Source organism: Micropterus dolomieu, linkage group LG19 (assembly GCF_021292245.1).
Source record: "Micropterus dolomieu isolate WLL.071019.BEF.003 ecotype Adirondacks linkage group LG19, ASM2129224v1, whole genome shotgun sequence".
In the NCBI taxonomy this organism is placed as follows: domain Eukaryota; kingdom Metazoa; phylum Chordata; class Actinopteri; order Centrarchiformes; family Centrarchidae; genus Micropterus; species Micropterus dolomieu.
The window spans coordinates 12857611-12884019 of record NC_060168.1 but is presented as its reverse complement, the minus strand read 5'-3'; the positions used below and the strand labels follow the sequence as shown (position 1 = coordinate 12884019).

At 41.0% G+C, this 26409-nt stretch overlaps 1 protein-coding gene across 3 annotated transcripts; it reads right to left on the bottom strand.

The window, feature by feature from the left end:
- Positions 1-126: 126 nt before the first annotated feature.
- On the bottom strand, positions 127-23869 carry neurl1b (neuralized E3 ubiquitin protein ligase 1B). Of its 3 annotated transcripts, XM_046031561.1 has the most exons (7): positions 23596-23622; positions 18767-18873; positions 5747-5991; positions 5323-5656; positions 2825-3565; positions 1692-1817; positions 127-1037 (listed from the first exon to the last, which is right to left on the bottom strand). In XM_046031561.1, exons 2-7 carry the CDS (start codon positions 18858-18860, stop codon positions 790-792), a joined length of 1788 nt encoding a protein of 595 aa, XP_045887517.1. In that variant the 5' UTR covers positions 18861-18873; positions 23596-23622; the 3' UTR covers positions 127-789. The 3 variants fall into 3 exon arrangements, with proteins under 3 accessions (XP_045887517.1, XP_045887516.1, XP_045887518.1); XM_046031560.1 differs by lacking the exon at positions 18767-18873 and having other exon boundaries at positions 23596-23869; XM_046031562.1 differs by lacking the exons at positions 18767-18873; positions 23596-23622 and adding an exon at positions 10494-10724.
- Between the last annotated feature and the right edge of the window lie 2540 nt (positions 23870-26409).

The window sequence follows — 26409 nt, the reverse complement described above, 5'->3', positions numbered from 1 at the left end:
TCTCTCAGGTTAAAGGATCTGTTAGGGCTAAATAAAAATGATTGTGATGGAGAAAACCTGTTCTTTAAATTTTATAGTGAACCTCCAGAGTTTAAAGTCTTGAAACTGAAACTGCACACATTTTAATCACACTTAATCGACTTTTATTAATCTCTCACTGTGCAAAACCAGATTCTTTTCCAAACATACTTTTCTTAAAGCATGTCATTGAACACACTCACCATACAGTTGCATCTTCTCACTTACAATTACACTTTTCGTTGCATACATTCTGTATCTGTGTGCCTTTTTCACCACAACCTTTCCGTACTGTACGTTGAAAATATGGCTAGGATTGTTAGCATAATTACTTGGACACACAATGTGACGAAAACTAGAAGGCACTAGAAGTCATAGACTACGGTCTGCATATTCTGCTGAAGCACACATAAATCTAGGACAATGAGGGTAAAGACAAAATATTCACAGCAGACTTTTCTGCTCAGCAAATACATGTGGCTTCACATGGAAAATACAAAATGGGAGTACAGGATTCATCTCTTCTTTCTTGATGATGAGCTCATATATGTAGTCTATGAATTAAGATGAGCTTTATCACAGTTCTATGCATGAGGAGCCCAATGTTTCTCCAGAAATGATTTCCATATAAAATGAAAATATAGGCACAGACTATTATGTCCTGGCGTGGCTAATGTCCAGTTGGGGCCAAGATCCATGTCCAAACAAAGCCTGAGAAGGGGACACAGGTGGCATCCAGCAGCGGAAGCACCTGTTTAAACATCTGGACCATCACGGCCGATATGTTTTGATAACATCTTTGATAGGCCTCCTGCATATTGGACAGCACGCATTGATCTGTCTCTTCAGCTTCAGCCCACAGTCGTTGCACAGACACATGTGTCCACAGGTGTAGATGACCGTGTCCACCTCCTGGTCGAAGCAAATAGTGCATTCTCCATTTTTTCCAGCAGGGGGCAGCTCTGAGACAGTGAAGGTGGGAGAGACTGGAGGACTGAGAGGGGAGCTGGGAGCAGTCACTAGAGGGAGAGAAAGAAAGAAAACATGTGGGTCTTGCATTATGCAAACATGGATGCATGTACACAGATAACTCTTTTTCTTGAAAGCCAGTTTCAGATGTTCAGAATAAATATTCTAAATATTCTATTCTTTATTCTTTGTCTGTGTTTATTTTTCATTTATAAGCCATACTAAATACACATTTCCATGTTAGAATCTAATCTTTGCTCAACTAAAATGTAACAAAAACAGTATGAGCTCTAGGATTAGTTCAATGTGAAAACACTGAACTAATCCTAGAGCTCAAGGTGATGTCATCTAATGCCTTGTTTTGTCTAACCTATTGTCTAAAATCTGCCAAAAATTCAATTCACTTATATTAAGACAAAGAAAAGCAGCAAACGTTCATTTGAGAAACTTAAGAGAATGCTTGTATTTTTATACAAATGACTGATGCTCATGAAAATAGTTAGCATTTCATTTTCTGCCGGGTGACTTATCAATTAATCTACTAATCATTGAAGCTCTAGTATGTACCACATCAATGTGAAAATGAGACCAGACGTCAGAATCGCCACACCTCTCTACACCATAAAACCCTTCCTGTTGTGACCACGTGAGGGCCTCTACATACATTGTAACATTAGGCATTATGTCATCATTTGGTAACCTACCCAGAGAGGATTCAGATGCAGAGGAGGATCTGTTGACACTGAACGCCAGGTCTGAGTCACTGTCATCTGGGCTGCTGCTCTGAGAAGTGCTGGGGGATGTGGAGGGAGGACTAGACTGCAGTGTTCCTGTGTCACAAAGATAAATACAAATGAAGAAACCCCAGATAATTATATTCATGTAGAGCCTTTAAAGGTGGCATTCAGACAAAGTGTGTAATTCACTGTAGTTGGTATTGTTTCAATACAGTGTCCCTAACTGTAGAGTGTAAGGCTTTACGCTGACCGGCCCTAACCAGTCAGAATAGATATGCATATTTGCTATATTACTTTAAGTTTTAGTTGTTCCTGTTTGAGAAAAATATTGTTGGATCAGAAGCTGATGGGAGTTTATGTGGGAGTAGTGGGACTAGGACAGACAGGTCACAGCCCTAAACTAAACAGACACATGCAGACAAGTGCATTCCTTTAGTGTGGGAAAAAAATTGCAGGATCTGCCTAGACTCAAAAATAGACTGATAAATGAAGAGCATGTCCGTTTTGGAACTATGCTTATTTGCTTTCTTGCGGAGAGTTGAATGAGAAGACTGATTACCACTCTCATTTGTATCCATTAAATATGCAGCTGGAGCAAGCAGGCAGTTAGCTTAGCTTAGCACAAAGACTGAAAACAGGGGGAAACAACTAGCCTGGCTCTGTCCATAGAGAACAATATCTGCCTACTAGCACCTCTTAAGCTCATAAATTAACACATCAAACAACAGTTCACTGTTTTACTGATGGCTTTGTGCCGGACTATTTCTTGGCTGTGACTCACAACCTCCCGGAGTCTCCGCTTGTTGTGTGGCAATGGAAACAGTCCAGCACAAAACCCCGTGTCCAGTCTTTGTGCTAATCTAAGCTAACTGGCTGCTGACTGTAGCATTATATTTAACATAGAAATATGAATATCCTTATCTAACTCTCAGCAAGAAAGTAATATTTCCCGAAATGCCTACGTTTTGCTTAAAGTCTGTCATTGGTATATTGTGTTTTACAAGATGGTCAGTCTCATTTCATAATTAGAATAATTCCACAAAAAGTGTTTTGGTTCATGATATCACCTCTGTGTGCTGCTGTAAATACACTCAGCTTACCTAGTATCCTGAGTCTGTTGACAGCCCCATGCAGGGTGAAAAAGGCCCACAGGACCTGAGAAGAGTCCACACAGAGCAGCCTGCCACGTCCCACTCCGTTCACCCCGTGGTGAACCTCTCCGCTGGGCAGAAGACTGAAGCTGAGCACGTCTCCAGAGCAAGGCATGGGAAAACCCCGGTGCACCACCCAGTACTCTTTACGATCCAGGAGAACCTCGGGGTCTGCCGGTAAATCCCCTGCGTGTAGACTAGCCGGGTCACAGGATGTTAAACCAAACAACAGCGCCCCAAAGTAGGGAAGGCCCAGGTGGCCGACTTCCACGTACATAGTCTCACCTATATGCAGCGGCCGGTCACTGAACACCAGAGTTCGGCTGCTGTCCAGAAAGTGTATGCAGGCGGCGGATCGGTCTGCAGAGAGTATTATATCAGAGCCACGGATCGGGTGAAAGTGCAAGTCATTGTCCAGAGGGGAAGGAAGGCCTCGGACCACCCTCGGGACATTGAGTCCAGTGGTGGCAGATGAGGATGGTGTAGAGGAGGAAGAGGTGGAGGAGCAGCACGGGATGAGCTGAGTGTAGTTATTGAGCTGGAGGTTGGCCATCTTGGCAGCAACAGCCTGGTTGCTCTCCAGCTGATTGTTGCTGTAATTGGCTGAGTCGTGGCTACTCTGGGGCAGATAAGCACTCAAACGGGCTGCATTCAGGCAGCTGGATCCCACACTCTCAGCAAACGTGCTTTCTGTGGTGGACAATACGGACAAACAAGTATGTGACTTGGACATAGTATCATATGATCTGTCCGCAAGTAAGATCAGGACCCTTTAGTTAGGTCCCTATTTGTTCTAGGGTCCTTCTTTGGCATTTTAAATTTGTAATTTTTCTATAAAACATGTGAAAAATTACCATTACAATGTCCTTAAAGTGACGTCTTTAAATGTTTTGTTTTATCTGACCAAATGTCCAAAATCCAAAGATACTGAGTTTCCTGTCAAAGAAGACTAAGAACACCAGCAAATAGTCAGATTTAAGAAGCTGGAACCAGGGAATATATGGCACTTTCTATTTAATTAATGCATATATAATGCACCATTGCACAATGTGAACCAAATATAATGAAATAATTGACTAATATGCAGAACAAAATGAAATAAATTATTACATTTATGAATGGAAGCAGCTTCCTATGTGTGTTATGTCACTTTGTGATTGCATTTGATCTGCAAGCAATTGAGGCAATTGTTTTTACATGAAGATAAGATAAATGTTGACATTTGCTCATAATAATTATGACAACATTTCTGCACATTTTTAAAACATTTGTCAGTCGCTGTATATCCAATATTACAATGCTTTTTCCCCACTGTGACTGACAGCAAGCTCATGAAATACAAGATTAAACAAGTCTTTCACACAGCAAGCTACTGTTGATGTTGATGGACAGCAATAAGAGAGCTAGAACAAGCATCAACATGAGGAGCCCCTCGTATGCCGCACTTGTTTTAATGTTTGTTGTGGCGTTTAACAAACCTTACTTTTGAGTACAAATAAGCTATGTCGGCCGGCTGTTTATTTGACAGTCACCGGTATATTTACCTCCCTATTTCATTTCTTTTTTTTCATTAGCATGAGCTCCCTAAACTGCCATGCTTCATGTACATAAGTTCAAAGTACAGCTGAATTTCTCTGTGTATGACGGGCTGATATAAACAAGTCTGGTGCTAGTCCCCCTTTGACTTATGATACATTCCTTTATTACTATTTCTAGTGATGCTGGAGCAGTTGAGTGCACTGGCCCCTCACCAAAGCTCCTGGGATCTGCCGCATTGACCAAACATGGCGATAGCTCCTGTCAGAGTGAAGATAAACACACCCACTGAGCACGAGAGGGAACCACAGGGGAGAGGGTGGTGGAAATGAAGGAAGAGGGAGAAAGTGACAAAGCGCGGGAAAGTGATAGTAAGAGAGCGTTAAAGGAGAAACAGGGAGAGCGGTTAACAGTGAGAGGTTCAGGATGAGACCCACGGTTCGGATCCGGTTGATCTCAGCTATATCACGGTCCTGGTTTTCTAGACAAACTAGTATTCACACAGATGGTGGATCATTGAGCCGCCCCAGACCCAACTACCTACTCCTACTATATTGGCTAAAGAGCTTCATTGCACAGCTGCTCTCTGAACTCTCAGGAAGCTGCTTAAATTAGCTGTGAATGTGTTGACACTATAAAAATAAGTTCTGAGGTTTCAAGGTTGTTAAAGCCATGGTCAAAATACATGGCTTTCTAGTTGGCCCTTAAAGTCCATACCCGTCCAGAGAAATCCATTACTCTTATTGGATATATATGAATTGTAATGATGAATTGTGTACAGACTCACGACCAGTCAATTGTGAAATGTGTTCCTCTCTATGAGGCAGCGTCTGCCTGCCTCTATCATAATAAAAAACAACTATTTTATTGTGTTTTCACAGAGTAAATGAACAACATAATAAAATGCTTACCGAGCAGCGTGACCTCCTGAGTAATGCCATAGATATCTATGATGGCCCACAGTGGACAGCCGATGCTGAGCCCACAGTGAAAGAGGATGGGCTCTCCTTCATTGATGTTGTAGAAAACCCTTCCATGACGATCAGCCCAGAACGACAACACGTTGTCCCTCAAGGCCAGTCTCTCAGGCAGAGCTTTGGCCCAGTACCCAGGCCGTGTCACCAGGTCTGGGCAAGCGTACTTGGGGATGTCTGTAGTGACCAATTCGCTGGGGTCCAAACTGGTGAAACCAAAGCGTAGAGCTCCACTCCAGCCAGTGTGGACGCCACTCAGACGAAGACGCACCTGCATTAATGGGTCATAATTTGTAAAAAGGTGATTTTAAACCTCTAGCTGCTTAACATATATTGAGTATATGAACAGTTAAAAACAAACCTTCTCATAGAGGTGGACAGGCCTGTGGCTGAAAGTGATGCCATTACAAAAGCTGTTCTTGCGTGTTGCACGGCGAAGCTGCCCATCCAGCCTGATATTCTTGCCTTTGGCGTGCGGGTGAAAGCGTGGTGACTCGACATTGAGGCTGACCGGAGGAGCAGACGTTCTTCTCTCCACACCTGCCCCATTGTTAGGCATGGTGTAGTACTGCCTGCTGGTCGCCGGGCGTGGTTGCAGGGTCCCATCTGTGGGTAGAAAGAGATCAGTGCTATAGTAAGAGAAAAGTAAGCCATCAATGATTCAAGCTGATTAACCACGTTAGAAAGAAACGTGGTATATGAACAGGAGGTCTGATTTTGTGTGACTCAGACAAGGTCAAAACATCAATGTTAGTGACACCAGCTGTTGGAAAAAGAGGCAAACATATCAGCACACAATAACTCGTGTGCGAGTGGCCCATGGCAGTTGGTTTGGAGGGCAGAGGCCAATTTTGTAAAGCCCACAGTCTCACACACTTCCTTTCCCACACTGACACCATGAAGCTGCTCCTCTCAACGAGTACATTAAACAGTCTCTTTTAGCATGTAGCCCACATTTACAGTATAAAAAGGCAAACTGTTCCAAATCAGTCTTCTTACCACATCCATATGGAAAATTTATATCACAGAAATAAAATAAGGTAAATTTAGACAAAACCCATGTGTATATATATGACTGGGAAAAAGTACATTTGGCTTATGTAAAGTCAACCTAGATGTAAGCAGCGCTAATATTTGGTAGCATCACAGCAGAGAGGAAACATAACAACAAAAAAAGTCGACAACAGACGTGGTAAGTCTTCCTCTTATTTCTGGGATACACACACCCTTGGCCTGCAGCATAAACAAACCCTGAATAGCCCCTTTCATTCCTCCACAGTTATCTTCAGAAGTGGAGAATGAATCACACGCTGGCTAGTCAGTAAAGAAATTCCCCAATAAAAGGCTTAATGTTTGATCTTGGTCTTCGCAGGAGTCAACGTCCGACTTGGGAAAAGAATTTCTCCACGAGCATCACAAAACAAATGAAGGATGATCAGGAATCAAACATGACAAAGTGAACATTGGCTTAAATGAGACTCGGATTGTCTGGGTTTTATATTAAATTAAATTAAAGCTGTAGAGGAGTGTTTATGGTATAGACTGGCTGAAATCCAATATTCAAAGGGAGGGGGCGTTTCTACTCTCCTCCAGGGCTACAGAGTGATTACATTTCTGTTTAAAATTCACTGTGATCTGGTGTAAAGACAATAACTCAGCGAAATGTTCCACAGTACATTTCCTAAATTAGACATTATCACTGATTATATTCTAAACTATGAAGCAGCAGCAAGACCATCTGTAACATCTCAAATGATGTGCGGGTACCCCTTTCCTTCCTACTCCAGGAAATTTGGCTTTTGAGGGAGTAATATATACTTTGGTCAAAGTATACAGGGAAAAACATGTGAGGGTTAGCCTAGGTCTTAGGCTACCTATAGGCTCAACTGCCTCGCTGACAGAGTGATATACAATGACTTTGTGGTTAAAGCACTTACAATGAAGACTGATATAGACATTAGCCGTTATAAGATGAAAGGCATAGCACAGCAGGGCATGCAGTGAGGGACAGCTCACTTCATGGTCAATGTTAGCCCCAGTTTGTGCCTCTCATGTATTAACATTGCATTTGAGTCACAGAGCTAAGGATTAGATTTCCTGAAAAAGAAATACCCTGCGATCTGTGAAATATCTGTGTCTTTTATCAATACTTACATCAGTTCTGAAGGTATTTCCAGACTTCTTTGCTCATTTGGCGCAATGTGAACCAAACTTAAAGATAACTTGTGGAGTTTGTGACCTCTAGTAGTGCTGTGGAGCACTTTTGTTATGAGGTTTTGTTTGCCTTGTGCATGAGGACGTGGGCGACTTGATACACAGCCCTGCCAATGACTTCACTGATCATCAGGTGGCAATCGTGCGCCAACAAAGACTGTGAAGAAGAAGACTGCAAGAAAATCCTGGATGTAAACAATGTAAAATTAAAAAAAATCAGCTCTGCAAATGTTTTATGAGAAAGGAAATACTTTCAGTGTTAGACCTCAAGGATACACACAATGAGTTTTGGTGACATAACACTGAATGTAAATATAACTTTTGTTTGTTTCTATCATTTTCAAACGAGGACATATGTCATCTCCAGCTTCCTAGATAGGAAATATAGTCTTTCTTTTTTATGATGCAGCTGAAGGAATACCAGATGGTTAAATCTTTGAGGATTCTGCAAATACCTTCAGAATGGTTTGTGTGTATGTATGTCGCACAATTGGATGCTTATCTTGACTCCAGTGTAATGTACTACTCCATATGTACTGTTACTCCATAAGTGGCACAAACGAATAAAAATAAAAAAATCAAACAAATCCTGTTGGAAAACTATTAAAATGTGTTTATTAACAGTCTCTACCTTAAAGCTGGGGAAGGCAAATTATTTCAGAAGCATTTTTGTTATATTTGTGTAAAAAATTGTCTTTACATCCTGACAGCAATCAATAAATCAAATGCTCTGACAGAAAAAAAAATTTTTGGCTGTCGCAGCACTGTAATAAGCAATTCTTCGTACCCTCAGACCTTCGGACCGAATGAAATGGAGGGAGGAGGTGGAATTTTTTCGGCTGGATACTTTCGAAATCTATCTATCTCTTGCTAGTTTCTCCAACGTTGCCTATCCAAGCTTTAACAAAGTGACCTTGTGTTAAACATCAGTGTTGAACATCAAATGTCAGTGAAAGATGCAGGTGGATGGACCACCAAAATCATGACAACAGCAGAAGATAGGAGAGAGCCAGAAATATATGTTTGAATTATGGACTGGAAACTGATGAGAGGGAAATGACAGTGGGAGAGGGCACGAGGAAGAGACCAGTTCAGGCAGCGGATCAGAAACGTTACGATGCAACGCTCAGCCACAAGTCTCATATAGGCCCTGCAGTATATTTCTGCCACCACATGTGGTTCAGTTACTTTTAGAGAGAAACAGTCGGAATAGTGTCTCCCTGTTGTCCACCTAACCTTAATCCTAATGAAAGAAAAAGCACAAATAACATGCAATCATAAGACTGCACAAGACACACTGCTGTGCCAAGGGAAGCTTTTTGAAATGTAAAACTGATTATGTGCATTCGTCAGAGTTATCTTTGGCCACAAGATGATCAGGCTCTTTATTCTTACATATCTCTAGGCTGTATGTGTTCATCATACTGTAACTCCTTCACTGAGCAAGACTTGAGCCTCTGTGGATTTTAATGGAATTTCAGTGTCGGTCTGTTACATCTTACATATATAGTCTATACATTTGCTGGTAAAAACACAGCTGGTATTTTGATGTCTCTATCACACGTAGACCTGCACAATGACTCATTGCACAATAAACATTGAGAAATAAACCTAAACAAACCAGCTCTCTTATATATTGTGCACCAAAGCTAATATTAACCCAGCAAATGCAGATATTCTGTTAATTTACATGTTAATTGAAACCATACAGTGCAAGCAATAGGACCAAAGCCGCTCCTGCTCCTCTGTGACTAACTGTTCTCAGGCCAAACCCTACGTCAGCTGGCTCTGGTGGCAGTAACCGCATCGTTTAGCCTCCGAGTGGGTCTGTTGGGGGCGTGGGAGTGTGGCAGACATTAAATCAAAGTGATATGGGGAACTGATGATCAAGTAAAATGCTTTGTGTCATCACAAAGTGATAATCTGAGAACTCATAACATCAGATTTAAACCTGGGGCTAATTCACACGTTTGAGATTGTACTTTATATATAAGACTGCTTTTACTTTGGGATAACTACAGAATATTACCAAGCAATGTTTGATAGCGTATGGTGCTGCTAGTGTTTGTTCAGTTTCTAGTTAGGATTGTAGTTATTTATGTTTTTCTTATTGCATTTTCTTATCAGCTTTTATGTGTCCTCATGTTGTTTGTTTTGTGATTCATGTGTGACTTAGCCTCTTTAACACTTCCTACTGGGGATTAATAAAGTACTCCATCTATGTATGAAACAACATTGTACAGAGGCAAAAAAAAAAAAAAAAAACAGGCAAGAAATAAAAAATTCTGTCTGAAATAAAAGGCAGATTTAGACACTGTAATATATAGTACAGTGACACAAAACCTGCAGCAAGAAAGACTGTGATTGTGCACCAACCGAATGGTGACACTCAAAAATCAGACACTGAGAAGCCAATAAATGCACAAGTCATTTAGAAATTGGTTGTTTGTATTTTACAATCAGGGACGCAATGGTGGTCAACCTGCTTACCGTATTACTACATTCAAGAGTAGTCTTTACTGCTAAAACATCAAACTGGTGTGTTTATTAGGACAAAGGAGCCTTTCTGATAATATTAATGCCTTTTGTTGATGCTGGTCTACAGTGCATACGGTGTTGCTTTTCATTTAAGGCTACATCACAGAATATATTCTACAAATGATGGGTAAAAAAAGTGCATTTGGGAGAAACGCGGCAGCAGGAGCGCTTGTTTGGACTCGCTCCCTGGGAATCACGCTCAGTTCCCCCGTGATGGGAAGCGCGTCTGGACGCAGAGCGAGCACAACTAGATGAATTCGACTAGCCATGTGTATCTCTGGCTATCAAGCTGTTCCACACAGACACCGCTCCCCGCAAGCCTCGTGAATGACACATTAATTAATAACAAGTCTCACCTATTAAAGGTTTAGGTGTCGTATTCCCCATTATATCGAGAGATTCCTCGCACCGGCTGACAAGTTAATTCCGAATGCAATATTTCTCTGTCCATCCATGTGTCCTCGGTCTGATGCGGATCTGCCTGGAACCAGCTCAGTATCTATGCATCCAAATTGCGCCGTATCTCCCAGCTGAAGCATGGACACGCTCTTCTTAATGTCAACCCCAAGCCGCTGCGACAGGCAGACACCTCCAACTGGCGCACAGCAGCCCCCTCCTTTCTTTAGTGTAGGCTCCCCTCTGCACGACTTTAAAGACACAGTAAGCAGAGATCCCCCCCCCCCAAGAGCATCACAGAGCTTCTGAATAATTCATTTAATTACTCACTCAAAGCCTGGGATAAAGCCAAATGAGTGTGTAGCCTGTAGCCTGATAAGACACACATCATGTGTAATCTAAAGGAAGCAAGGCAGTTTGTTCCTGCATTTGCATACAGAGGGGTCAGGCAGACAGCAGGGTGCAAACGTTGATAGCCGCGATCAGTGATTACAAGATCACTGATTGTGGTTGGTACTAACATCTTTTGCTTTTGAGTGTCATCCTGAAGAGTTCAAACTGATCTGAATACAAAGAAAAGAGATTTGCAAGATTATTGACCCTTGGTGTAGGAGTTTTAAATCACAGAGCCATCTTTGGGAGGTCATCAACCTTTATTCATATGTCAGACAAACATATAAGTACTGCACACGTTTGATAAAAGTACAAGCGCCATATGAGGAAATCCCCTTTTTTCCCACCCTATCCTCTGCCCTCCCACAGCCTTGACTGCTGGGCTACTCTCAAGCTGTTTCCTGTCTTCTGGACCACAGCGCTCTCTGAGGAGCCCCAGCCTGCAGGGTTTGCAGGACTGAGAGCATGAGTTAAGGGAGTGCCGGGACAGTGGATCTCCCATAGTGGAGAATTAGAGGGGCCTGAGGCGCTACAACAGCTGTGTGTCAAATATTCTAAATAAGGCCTGCCGGAAAAGAAATAAAAAATGCAGATGTGTGCATATAACTAGGGGTTTCATTTCTGCTTCATGTACGCAGGTTGACTATACTGATGTGATCCAAATCACATACAGAGGAAATAGGGCTTCTGAGCTGCCACCATGGTCATATATGAGCTCATTCAGCTTGAGGGCAAACAAGCCTCGTGAGAGATGGCGTTTTGGTGAAGGCAGGCTGGAACTAAATATAACTCAAAGACAAAAGCATTTGTTTCTACCTCCTCAATGCTGTTTGTTTTAGCAGGATATGGTGGCTCCTTACATGAGCCTTGGGTGAATGGTGTTTGGGGTGAAACGACACAGAAGTGAAATTCCCCCCACGCCCTTAGAAAGAAAGATCTGCTACAGCAAAAGGGGATTAACAAAGGAAGTGAATATGAGGCTGCGATGAAGTCTGAAATCAAGCTTTCCCTGTAAACACAGCAGAGCTGCAGTAACAAGTGCTGCTTCCCCTGATGTTTGCTATACTGCCTGTGCGCAGACTATGGGGGTGTTAATAAAAGCATAATGATTGCTGGGCTGAATTTATTCCAAAGGATCATTTCAGGATCATTTTTAGCACACTCGTTTAAGACACTGTTGGATGTCTGCAGAAATATTCAACAGTGCAGAGAAATGTTAAAGGAATAGTTTGTCATCTGGGGAAAAAAAGCTTATTTGAGACTCTCCCCCCGAAGTAGAACAACAGCATCAGTTGTTTCAGTAAGTGCCCTAAAACGACATGTGTTTATGTTTAAGTGATAAAGCTCTCCAGTGGCTCTAGCAATTATGACTGGAGCACAAGAGGAAGTCAAGTGGCGTTATTATAGAGCGACAAAGTCAACAAAACATCAGACGTTACCGCGGGGAAAAGTATGACCACAATCGTTCCCTAACCTTGACCATGTGTTTATTATTGTCACCATGATGATGAAGCTTCCCTAACCTTAACTAAGTCATTTTCACCCAAACCACAATGTTTCCCTGAACCCAACCAGGCCGTCTTTGTGCCTAAACCCTAACCACTGAGTTGTCACATCATAAAAGTGATTTATTTTTCAACGTTGAACGGTTTTGGAAGGCGCAGATAACTGGGAATCACATGGTGATGGCCAGACTCTAGGGATTAAATCAACAAGATATAACATGTTAATTAACTATTGAGCTTTAGAGGTGCTGGTTCTGAAGTGCTTGTAGCTTCATATGTTTATCAAGTAGTATTGACCAATAGTATTAAGTTTTAGGGGTTCTTTAAGACGAGCTGCACCTTTGATATCATCCCAGCCAATGACACACACCTGTTCCTCATCAGCTGATCTGCCTGGCTGTATTTCAACCCCAGATTTCCAGTGATTCATTGCCAGATCGTTCCGTCAGCCACTGTGGTAAGATACAGGCCAAAACCTAGTGTTTAACCTTGCTTCTGTATTTCCCTGTTGTTGTCATGTTATCTCTGAGTAATCCTGTTTTGCTTTCTGCCTCGGGATTTCACCCTGCCTGCCTCCACATCATCCCGTACCCTGGTTACAATAAACTATCTTTATTGTAATTTCACCATCTTGGTCCAAGTCAGCTTCTGGGTCTGAACTCAAATCATAAATCATAACCGATGCACTGTATATACCACTCTGATATGCAGTGAGAACTCACTCAGTACATTCAGACAGTCTGCGGACTGTGGAATGTCAAATAAAACGCATTAGTTTAGAGAGCGTGTCAGTGGTCTTCCTCATACTCAGCAAAAGCCTTAATTCCAACATGGCATAACCCTAAGCCACCTGACCCCCGGACACTGTTAACACAGATATGTCAGTCTAATTGCTCTGACAGACGCAAAGATGCCTCTGGAAGTTGATGTGGAGACCAACTGAGAAAGAGCCTCCATTCCTGGTTCAACCACTCGTGTACAAACAGAATTAAGACATAACTTCAACTTTATTTCAAATCTGGACTCGACAGCTTCCCACTGCAGTAGAGAGCCATACATTCTGGTTATTAGTTAGTGATTAGTTGGTGTGATGTGTGAAAATGATTGGTCCAGAGTTGTGATTTACACAAACAAAACTAGGTGAAGGACATACAGTACCACACACTGTGAGCTGCATTTATTTTGCTTTAATTGGCCGCAAACGAGATTGCTTTGCCTTAAAATGGATCATAATGCATACTGTCCCCCTTTTGGGTATAAAGCATCTGTATAAAGCAGCAAATCTCACGAGGGCCGCTACAGCGAATAAAGTTATTTCTACAGAAGGAGGGCAGACATGCCTCGTTTGCTCAAGGAAACTTGGCTCACAGCAGTGTGACTGCTGCCATGCAGAGAAGCGTAGTGACTGGTCCTTGGACAGCAAAGTGTTACATTTGCAGTATTTTAATTCTCTTTAAAGATTCAAAGGCAGTGTAGAAATGCTGAGCAGATGGCTGTTTGGGAAGGTTTGTATGCGGTGGTCTCAGTATCAGGGGAGGGCGGCTGTCCAAACCCCAGCCACTGATCTAATGGATGAAGTGAGTCATACCCACCTTCAACGCGAACACAACCATCTCCATCAAACACACATGGGCCAACACAATGAGCCACATTCATACAATGTTTTTCTGGTCACCTCTTTTTGCTTGAGCGCTGTTTTCTACTACAGTACACTCACATCTGCTTTCAATACGTGCTCCTGTCTTTTCATTAGGTCGACTCTTAACAGGCCATTGGAGTCAAGCACCTGCTTTTCAAAAATGCAGTATTTCAACTGTTGCCAAAGCCATTGTATCGGTCAAGTCCCTCACGTAGACCATGAAACATACTGAGTTGAAAATGTTTTATTTTTTTTTTTTATCAAAGCAACAGTGCAGCATTTGCCTTTAATTGGAGCCATTTTGGGAGCTCTTACCATGTGCTTGGTGCCCTCACAGATTGTTCTAATTTCCAAAATCCTTAGATCATGAGATTGAATGCTGTGGCAGTCTTGAGCAGACAAAATGCCTGCATGCTTGGTTTAACTTCCGCAATTTCAGATTTCAGTAAATTAAAAACAACACTATGAAGTGAATCACTGGCAAGTAGGGGGGAAAGGCCCTGCCTCTGGTATGGACACTGCACAGTAATGCAGTAAATTGACAATTGGTGTATAAGCTTTTACTCATGTTCACTCCATAATCATTTCTTTCAGTGCGCTGGGTTGTTTTCAGAAGACATTTTTAAATACTTTCAATAGTCAATCGTTTTAACTTTTACAGCCTTCAGTGGCCATTAGTCGAGTTAAAACCCAGAGAGAACATGATTCACCACTGCAGTATATGTCAATACCTCTTCTACATTTTAACCGTTTAGCATTTCACAACATGCTATAATACTATACATAAGGAAAGAAACAACTTTGTTTTCTTACAAAAAAACTCATCTCACCATCACCTTTTTCTTGATCTTTCAACCGCACTTTATGGTCTTCCTCAGTAAACGGAGGCTGTTGTACTGAGCAGCTGAGCTTCTGTTTCTCCATGACAACTGAGCAAACTCCATCGAGGAAGGCTGTGGCATGCGGTTTCAAGGTCCGGAAAAAGCTAGTAGGTGGAAATTGAGTTTTTTGTAGCAAAACATTGTTTCCAAGGTCATTAATGAACTTTCTGTTTGATATATTTGTCACAATACAACAGGTTGTTGAGTAAAATTGAGTTTGTAATTCTCTTCTGCTACGTAGCAGACAGTATACATTAATATAATTAATTATATTTACACCCAAAAAGCTTAAGCACAAGTGAAGATCACAGATCACAATAGTCTGTTTCCTGACCATAGACTGGTCTCGACGCACTTCAAGAATAAGTTGTGACATCCCCAATTCATATTTTGTTTTACGACTCGCCTCTAGCACAAAGAGAAATCACTTTCTACCATTCCTGTTGGTAGGCAGGCTGTCAAGATTCATCTGAAAGCCATACGTGACTGGCTGCAGCAGCCTCATGATTTATGAGTTATTGTACAGAATGTTAGATTACACAATAAAGCCTTGCTTGCTCTAAAGCCAGGCATGTGGTTCTATTTCCAGGTCAGGCAGCTGTCTAATTAGTTTCCTTCATGTTTTATTTGTCTGTTGACAGATAGGTGGACAAGTCCACACGCCCATAGTAAAGTTAATGATGGTAATTGTAATGAACAGAGATACTGAGTTTAATATGAGGAATTTCCTGGTTCATTTTCCATTGACGGAGTCTAAATCACGACATCATGTAACATGTGACATTAAATGACCCCTGCTACTCTAACGCAACGACAACAGTCAGAGGGTTGCATTGAAGAAATGTTTGGTTGAATGGCTTTACTGCTGTTCTCGAGCATTTAAAAGTATCCCAAACTATCAATAAATCAACATTGCACTTTGTTATAAAGAATACAATTTTTAGTTTGTGGTCGTGGAACATGAAACAGTGGCACGGCTCCACCAAAATGTTGTTTTAGGCTTCTGTCAGTGGGAGACATGCTAAAAATGGCCTTTCAATGCATTTAACCAGATGCACGGACAGTGTTCTTCCTCCATCTGTTCTATTGTCTTGGTGTTCTCTGAGATGAGGAGCGGATGCACCACCGAAGGAGACGCAGGAAATACTCTTGACCCAGAACAACACAGCCAACTTCTTCTAGCCCTTTGCATGGTGGCTTCAGATGCAAGTACATCTTGGTTCAGGTAGTCACTATTGCATAATCAGTCATTTCTCAATCTTTTTTGTTGTTTTACAAGATGGAGCAATCAGTCTCCATCATTGTGATCCAAAAGGACAAACATTGTTCCACACAAGAATTCAGTCTTCATTTGTTCCTTTTTCCTTTCACCTTTTTCAACAGTGACAGGTAGCATGCTTGATGTAGTGGAAAATTCCTTGAGTTGTACAGTTGTCAGAGGACTAATAAGGAGCAGGAAGGTCTTACGGGTGTACATGTCAAGGTCTTTGTCATCTTTAACATGACTCCACATACACAGCAGTAGGCTCGCTCAAGACGGCCTGTCAGGCACACTCCAGAAATAGACCTTCTGGTCGAGCATTCAGATTTACAAGGTAAAGCTATATATTTTTAAACGGATAAAAATAAAAGTGAGCCCTGTAAAGAGAGAGGTATATTATGCTAAATAAAGTGCGTTGTGTGTAAATATGGAAGGCGTTTTATGTTGGTGTGTGCATAACAGTATAAATGTGTGTTTTTGTGGGATATTATAAAAAGAGATGGATGTTGTTTGACCCACAGCATTTCACTGCCACACCACAGTTGTAAAAACTGTTTTGCCAAATTCACATTAATTCTGCCAGGCGTACGGGGGGAATGCAGTGAATTCTTGTGGTATATATTAAACAACAAACCTATAGTTAAGACGTCTTAAGAAGATCCCAATTAAACCTGTTAACATCATTAGAATTTATGACACAGTTCAAAAAGGAAATCGCTTCCTAAGCAATTTAAGGCGTGTCAGAATTTGCCTTCAGGCTCCCAAATTCTAACCTCTAAATTGCTTCACTCTCAAATATTAAGGAGAAAAGAATCCAAGATCTCATTAAAGAAACCCGAGTGGTTTGGGGGAACTGCTAAGCAGACCGGTTCGGGGCTTTTCAGCTACAACCATTTTAACTTTTTAATCAATTTCTTTATGTTGCTCCCCTTTCATGTGTCGATTATATAATGTAATTTCTCACTGAGCTGCAGTTTATTAAAGTTAATGTTCCTGAGAAGTGGAACTGAGTTTGCAGTCTTTTACTGTACAATATTATTGTGTAAGGGTGAAAAGTGCTTTTTAAAAATGTGCACACAGCTAGACACACAGAAGCAATTAAGAAGCAGTAAACACTCATAATGAACAACATCATTTTTTGCATGGTATTTCCTCTGTAAACCTCAAATTGCATCATGGAATAACTATCGCAAACAATAAAAAGAAAAAAATATATAAACAAGACATTTCCAAAATCAAATATTAACTGATTAACATGTTGCTAGCAGTAACCAAATGACCTCAACACATACAACCAGTGTCCATGGTGATGTAGACCTTGACCGTGAGGGGATCAGTGACCCAGTAAAGGCCCTGGGGTTATGACACATTGCTATTATTACCCTGTGCAGCCACTCAGTAATGCGAAAAAGACAAAGCCCACTTTCAACAACAAGCTTGGACAAACTCTCGGTTCAGAAAAAGATTCCAGTGTTTCCACAAAGTGAAAGAAGTTCAGGAACAACAGCCAGCAGCTGACATACTATACAGTGACCATTAGCGTTCGCTCATTTTTTCTCACAGTCCCAAAGGAAAGCATATAAGCATAGCAGAGAGCTCCAGGTACTACATTACTTAATAGCATATTTCCTTCCAAACCTCTTTCCATTCCTCTGCAGTTGGTAGCCAGAGACAGTAGGACAGACCTGGGCTGCATGTAGGGTAACTTACTGCTACATGGGCTTCTCTGTCAAATGCTTATCCGCTGGTTGCCCCTTTTCTGCCCCTCCCTGGAGGTTATGAGTGACACACACGCTGTCCAGCTACAAATTTCCCATAAAAGGCAGAAAAATCAGACTGGACAAACAGTACTGGTCTGCACATGTCAAAGGTCACAGAAGTTACTTTGTTGCTCTTGTCAATGCAGAATTCATTGGCGTCTGAGCATCCACTGATTGTTTCCTTTAGGTTTCCCGTCATGGCTATTGACTGATGCTTATTATTTTCATGACATCGTCACAGTCTCTGTACTGCAACCGCGGCTCACCTCCAAAAAACAGATCCCCATGTCAAAACCAAATGAACTTGTGAGTTACAAGCAGTAACACAAAGCAGTTTTTGTTCTCCACTGGACTGTGCATCACCATGAAGGACATATAATTGACACTCTGGGGGACATAAGTCAGGCCTCTCCTTCGAGAGCTCTGGGTGCATGAGTCAGCTGTCATAAAAGACATTCAAGCCACTGGCATCAGTGTACCGCAGGTTAGGTAATAACATGCTTTTTGTGTCAAGGGCGATTCCAAGGCCCACAGCCCTCTTTGCTTATGTTTTAATGAAGACTAGCAGCGTTGCCTCACTTCATGTAGCACGCCAAAACTCATGCCCTTTGACTGAAGTCATGCTGGGGTTTAATAAGCTGAAATAATGTCACTCACATGTTCAGGGCTTGCTAGTTTTTCTTCCAAAGATCTATCATGCACGGACTCAGATAAAGTCTTGCACCTGTCTTCAGCAAAAGAGTCATTTCAACACTTCTTTTTTAAGCATTTTTCCAATTTACCTGTCAGCTTACCTCTACAGTCATGCCAGCATTGTATCCCAAGTGCCAGGGTCATTTCCTTTCCAGAGTTCTTGTCCTTAGCCACTGTCCTTTCACCTTTACGCATCTTCCTTCCACAACTATTTTAGAAAAAAGTTGCAAGTCAAAGACATACAGCTGTTTCTGTGCTAAGGGTCTTGAGCTGAAGCATGCTCGCTGCTGACTCAGGTGGAAGTAGTCAATTGGAGAGCAGGTCCTGTTAGTCTAGATCTCCTGGGAAACAGCTGTCATCCATCCCAGGTTTCCATGGAGCAGCTTGAAGCTGAGGTGTGTACCACCCTGTTCTGGACGGATGCCCATCACTAAGCACACAGAGGCTTCTGTCTTTTGCGCTACCTGAGGTATCACGTCAGGATCACTGACCACGACCCGAATGCAGGCCGAATGAGAGTGAGAAGGGCAGTATAACAGATCTGTATGAGTCTATCAAATCTCAGTCCTTTGCAAAGGAAAACAAGATTGGTTGGTGATGGTGATGTCCCTGAGCAAGACACTTAACCCCTAGTTGCTCCAGAGACGTGCAACCTCTGATATAAATAACAGTTGTAAGTTGCTTTGGATAAAAGCGTCAGCTAAATGAATAAATGTAAGACAGTGTGTATTTCTTTTCTGAAGGATTCAGGTCAAACAAAAATGGCTTCCCTTCATTCATCTGACAACTATTACTTCCACTAATGTAAAGATTGATGCTCAAATTGATGACATTTTCAGAAAATGACGGGACGGAGGGAGGAAATGTGCTGGGTTCCTGTCTTATTCTCCAGACTATGAATAAGACAAATAAATGATGTACAATGGGAAGCAGATCAGCAGCAAAAGGCCAGGGTCCCTCTGGTTTCCTTTGATTCATATCGGTTTGTTTTGGCTGACTCAGTTAAGTTGGAGTCCAACAAAATAAACACAATTATATATTTTATCAAATAGAAGTAAAAGGACAGGAAATATAATTTTGTACAAAGAGGAGACAGATGATTGATGAGGTTGATGAACTTGAGCAGCAAATCACACAGGTCTGAATCGTGCCCTGTTAAGTCCTGCGTCCACTCAAAAATATGCATCTTTAATCTAAGGTCTTTGATGAGGGGTTTGCCAGTAAGTGACATCAAATGTAACTGATAATTCCTGTGCTGTCAGAACCTAGCAAACTTGGAATGTGTTGGATTGGACACTAGACGCTATGCCGCTATCTGGCGGCTCACGCCATAGACGAACCGCATACCAGACATCAAAGACAACTGTCACGGAAGGGCATGGGCCAACGGGAACTCTGTAAGCTGATCTCAAGTCTAGAACGCTTTAAGATGTTACAATGTACAGTATGTAGCTAAAATGTTGAAACAGGTAAACAATTATAGGCCCAGCAACAGGTAGGGCTTTCAGCGCTGAAATTCTTCAGACATGAAAGACTGTGGGCACCATAAACACCCCGTTACATAACCCTCGCATTTGATTTGCAGGGAGGAAACACCGCGGTGAATTTAACAGACACTCGGTTCACCTTTTAACACTTTTACACTGCTGAGTGCTTCCGCCCATCTGTGCCCCTTTTCCCGTTCCCCAGGTCCCCTCGCCTTACCTCTTCCTAACATGAGTCGGTAAGATTTTATTTTTCTTACTCATTATTTTCTTTGCCCCACCTTGAAGCTAATCTTGCCGCCTTCCCATTCCCTGACCCTCTTCCTCTCTCCCTCTCTCTCTTGTCATGACATTGGCCTGTGACACGTGTGGGAAACTTCTGCGGGGCCCCCACTTTGGACAGGACACTGATATACTGAGAGTGCTGGGTGATGGGTCTATTTTAGGAACTTGTAAATATGAGAACTTCCTCTCCTAAAGTGTATCTAATATTCCAGAGAATTATTAACCACAACAAGCAATACAGAGGCAAAAATGCAGTGCTTTTGTTATTACTTTTAGTAAAGCTTCTCCTACTCCTTCTCTTTGTGTTTGAATCAATGGTATATGATAAGAATGAGCTCCAGACCAGGGTCCGCTACCATGTTTTTTACCAACTCTAACTTTCAGAAACAAACATCTACAGGTTAAAGCTGTAGATGTTTGTTTCTGAAAGTTAGAGTTGTGACTATGGCTTTCACTTACAAGCTGCCTTCGTCAGAAATTGTTTTTCTGTCTCTAATAGCATTTTCAGGTGCTTCCACACGTTATGCCAAGTTTAATGGGGAGCATCCGGCTCATAGTTCTAGGGACGCCCAAACTCTCTCCGCCTGTTTGGAAGTGGGGAGACAAGACAAGCAAAATGGGGAGGCAACCTTAATGAACTGGAACATCAGAGGAGGAAACTGCGATTGCGGTAAAGGAAATCTTGGGTCCGCTGCCAGCCTTTAAGCTGAAAACAGATCAGGTTGGATCAAAGCTTCTAGTCTCCACAGTTAATGGAATATGGAGAGTGATTTTCTTGCACTGCATTGTAAGCCATACTGAATATAGGGCTGGTTTGAGGTAAACTAAACTGAGACCAATAATAAAAAGGGCTGAAAACATTAGTTGGAAATTAATCAACACTAACACTTAACATTCGCTGATTCCAGCTTCTGAAAAAGTGAGGATTTGATGCTTTTCTCAATTTTATATCATTGTAACCACAAATTCTTTGGGTTTGAGGTTTTGGTTGGATAAAGAAAAGTTATTTAAAGACATCACCATAATAATGATACTAATCTCCAGATCACTAAGGACCTCAGCCACAATAAGAAGAAACGGCTGCCATGAGCTGTTCATGAAATTTAAATTAGGATTAAAAATGTATGGCAACTGCTTTATTACAGACAGACTCTCCATCAGCACAGATAATTAATAGGTGATATATATATATATATCCAGTAAATAATACTAATAAAAGCATGATGTGTTGTCATTTTTCTTCTCTTTTGTCTCTCTAATCTCTCCCTCTCTCCTGCACAGACACAAGAAAACACACATGCATGTAGTCAAGCAGTCTTGAATAATTACGACAGTGCTGAATGTTTAACTGCCTCCCCTTATGCCACCCAAGAGCTTCATCGCATGAAATGGCCAAGGCTGCACACACACAGTTTTACTTTATGTGCATTACAGATCATTTATGCGGCATGCAACTTGAGACAAACTAAGTATAGAAGGAATCGGAAAACAACAGATGAAGCAGTCATGGTGATGGATCTTTGTGCAACAGATCAAGTCTGACCTGAAATTCTATACTCGGCGTTCTCAACTCCTTTCTCCACTCTCATCCTCTTTCAAAACGCTCATCCTGTCTGATGGTATCAGGTCTTCTGCTGACATCGTGGTTGAAAGAGTGCCAAACCACGCTGACACAGGGCTCTAACGCACTCTTCAAAGACAGGCCCTGCTGTAGCTTCAAACATAGGACCAGATCTTTGCGGACATTACTACATCTGTTGCTTGAGGCAACAAGACATGAGCAACCCACTTCCAACTCAACGCACATGTCTTAATAACATTTGGACAATGGATGTTTAAATAGAAACAATGTTTATGTATTATGCAGTGATATAATGGGCGGGTGATGAAAGATTGAGCTATGCTTGGCTACAAATAACTAATGAACTCATCCCTATGCTTGCCAAAGTCAGGTCATGAAGTCCCGAGCTCTCTAATGGCCCTTCCCCACTTTGTGATATCAATATAATGTAGTGGCGCCACATAGTGGTACATATAGGTATGTATGAAAAGAAAGCCTTTGTGTACATGTTCTCAAACATTTGTAACATGTAGGGAGAGTGAAAGAAAATACTGTACAACACTACATCTGCCAATGCAAATAGAGATTATGTTAGACTAATTATGCTTTGCTGAAGTGCCCTGCCACACTGAATCCTCGCCAGATCCAAGGTCTTAAAAAAGAGGTTCTCTTTTGAGGAGCTGTACTGTGTCACATTAAATGTGTTGGAGTTGAACACAGTACACTGCTGTTATCATAGTTGGCTTACAGTAAGAAAATGGCAGCATTTAAGATAAATATGAGTTTGCACTGTCTGAAAACAAGAAAATGGCTTTCTTTTCTTGCCACACTACATTGGATTGAGCTAATAATGTTAGAAAAACAACAGCATGACCTATTTATGAACTAGGACAACAATGTGGATGAACAGAGGCATAAATAAATACAGCGTAAAGGAAAAAACAGAACGAAAGGGACCGTCCAAAGGTTTAAAAACATACTGAAATAGTTTGTTTTCCTTTCTTCTAGATTACATTGGTTCATGTCCAGTCACTTCCTTCTCTATTCTCACAACCATTTAGTCTTTATCCCATCATCCCGCAGGGGTCTGGGAAAGCTATGACATCACCAGAGGCCTCTATGAACCTCTCTCAGCCACACATGGCTCAATACAGCAATGACTGAGCGACAGGCATTTCCTGTCTGTCTAAAACAACAAATAACCAAGTTTAATTAATATGAGATGTGGTAAGATAGCTCAGACACTGGTTCAGGGTCAGATATTGGGGCAATAAAATGGGCTTCAACAACTGTGCCTATCCTGTTAACTGATAGTAGCAGCAGGGATACATAACATATCGCGAATGTAAACAAATTATTGTCTTGCTTTTTTTTTTTTTTTTGTTTGTTTTTTTACAGACAGATAACTATCACTACCAGATCCCTCAATAAAGATCAGCCTATAGGTTATAGGTTAAATGTGGACCATCTGTTAAAGTGCTAGCCTATTAGTTTGCATTGTAATGTCAGGAAATGATTACAATGTCATTTATTTACTGAGTTGTGGATAATATAAAGTCAAGTCTTAAAGGAAATGTGTTCATTAAACAAAGAGTCTTACCCTCTGTGCTGCTCTTGAGTTTTTCTTTGTTGGAAAGAGGCAAACTGCACAAACCAAAGGGAATGCTCATGTTTGACGACTGGATATTCCCCATGCTGTTTCACGTAGGCTATAACTCGATAACGTTTACTAAAAGCAAGTTTACTCTTGTAGCCGAGTCTCCTCTTGTCGGTGGTTTTCTCTTCTTAATGTGAGTCAGGTTATCTGATATTGTGTTGTTTTGTTGGCAAATCCCGCCTGAAATTTGAAGACATGTAAACACGAGCACGTGGCTATTGGTATCTCTTTATTCTGTCCAATAAAATCCAATCTGAGAGGGGAAGGACGTTGGCACGTGAGGAGGTGTGTATGCGCGTGCGTGCGCGCGGTTTATCCACACCGCGGACCGTTAAATTACATTGGAAGAGAAGACTGGTGACTGTGAACCTTTTTTTTATACAGTTTATGGTTACAGCCCACACCACAGTTTCTAAAGAGGTGAAGTGGGCGTGCATGGTACTATTCCTGTATTAGAGAGGTGAGCACGAACATATTTTTTTATATTAATTTTCAGTTCTGACAAAAATAGTAAAATAAAGGTAAAGGAAATAGTTTTATATTGTTCTAAATGTCTTTCTATTGACATACTCAAGTTAATCTGCACCCTATTATGTTTCTTTTGTCAACTAACTGTGATATATTATTATTAACAAGTATTTTTACAGAGGCCATTATCACAGTAGGAAAAGCACAGGTAGCTAATAAAATGAATAATGGCTGAATTCCATTTAACTGCTTCAGAGTCCTGTTACTGTTCATCAACGATTGAAGTATTCAGACACCTTATGTGGGTAAAAGTAGCAATACCACAGTGTTGTGCATTCAAAAGATTAGCACACAAGATATTATCAGCAAAAGCTATTTAAAGTATCAAAAGTAAATATAGGCTACTCATTGTGAAGAATCACCACTACTATTGATTTGTTATAAGCAACATTTAAATGTTTTACAATAACTACTTATTGAAGTGTTTGGTAGTTTAATAAGTAATAATGCATCATATTTCATAGGGATCATGTGTTTTGTATGCATGTCAAAGTAACTGTTAACTATAGCTTTCAGATAAATGCAGTGTAGTACATATTTCCCCCTGTGGTAGTAGAGTGGAAATATCTTTTTCTGCTCTAACTTGTCAAGGTGTCTACAGTGAAAATGGACTATTGCTCGTTACACTACAACTTACTCTACACATATTAAGTTTGATGTTATCAGTATTTGAATATTAATTATTGTCTACTTATTTGCTCTTGTTTCAACTTTAATATAGGCCTATCGAAATTGCAGTTAAACAAAGTTGAACATTAACTTAATTTTCCATATGTCAATGAATATAGATTCCTCAAGTGGTCACATTTCCCTCCAAAACGCCAGATGCAGCCCCTACGTCAGCAGTGTTACAATGCTGGTCAAAAGTCAACAGTATCAGAATCACTCGAGTTTGACCAATAGCAGTCCAGTTCATCTTTTGGACTCGGGTTACTTGTTGGACTTGAGTTTAAATTTGAATAGCTGATGTGAAAACACAGTATTAGCAGAGGGAGCATGAGGTTAATCTAACATCCCCATGTCGCACTCATGAAAAGCGTTCCAGTGTTTGACTGCGGGCTGTTGACTTTTCTACACCCACACTGATCATTTCACAACCTCTTCAATGTCAACAGAGACTTTGAGACTACCTCAACTTTCTGAACAAGTGGGGTGATAAAGTCAATATGAAGAACTGATAGTGTAGCCTAACCTAAATGCGTATAAAGGCTAAAGGAATCAATTTTGTTTGCAGGCTTTACATTCCCATTACAGAATGTATTTTAATCATTGGTAATGCACAATATCTTCCATAAGATGGCACTCACACCCAATGCATTTGGAAGACTGCTCAGAATCAGGTATCCTCTTTGGGGACTATCTATTTGTGTGATGTGCTCTACTGAACTGTGTTCAACATTTGATCCATTCATCTGAGATTATTGTCATAGGTGAATCAAATGTAGTTCCCTGCCCATCACTGCTAAATTACAGAATCATAGCATATTCAGCTCAGTACCTAGAATTACATTTAATGAATCATACGTATTCCAAATAAATGATCATAATACAAACAGAACACATTGCATTTTAATAGTATACAAAGGTAAAAACTGAAAGGAAAAATAATAGTATACATTTTTACACAAGAACATGTGTCAAAGGTTGGAAGTAAAAAAAAAAAGAGTATATGATACAGTGTGATTACAAAACATGACACTTACAAGGGTGATTTAAAACTTTAAAAAAAAATTAAAGATATAAAGAGAAAAAATTACAATGCAAACAATCAGTTTATGGGCTAAACCACACGTGATGGGCGCATTTTGCTCAGCAGCTTATCAACAAAAATCCTTCCTCATCATGTAAGTCCCCTTCACTATTTTAGTGAATATTGCAGTTGACCTTTAATGCAGTATCTTCACTTGACTCAAATATTTTAACTTTTTTGTCCAATGCTCCACAAAAAAAAGCCAGATCAAAATTAAATAAATCTAATTAATAACAAGCGTTTTGGCAGCTGTTATTCATCAGAATAATGTTGCAAGCTCCACCAGTAAGACCATATGAGTGCTAACCATTTCTCAGTCATGTGGGATCTGCCGCAGCTTGTAAGAAAGCCTTTGTATCCATGTGGACTGAAAAGGGTCAGGGTCTAGATTCAGGATGTCCCATGCTTGCTTTTGACCAGGGCCCTCAAATCTCTGAAGCAGGATCTTTGCTTCTAATAATTACTGCATTATTTTAGCA

Coding starts and splice junctions, on each gene's coding strand:
- neurl1b (XM_046031560.1), bottom strand. CDS start 23,689: ATGGGGAATATCCAGTCGTCAAACATGAGCATTCCCTTTGGTTTGTGC. Junction 3,566..5,322: donor TCAGGAGGTCACGCTGCTCG/GTAAGCATTTTA, acceptor TGTCCACCACAG/AAAGCACGTTTGCTGAGAGT. Junction 1,038..1,691: donor TGCATCTGAATCCTCTCTGG/GTAGGTTACCAA, acceptor CTCTCCCTCTAG/TGACTGCTCCCAGCTCCCCT.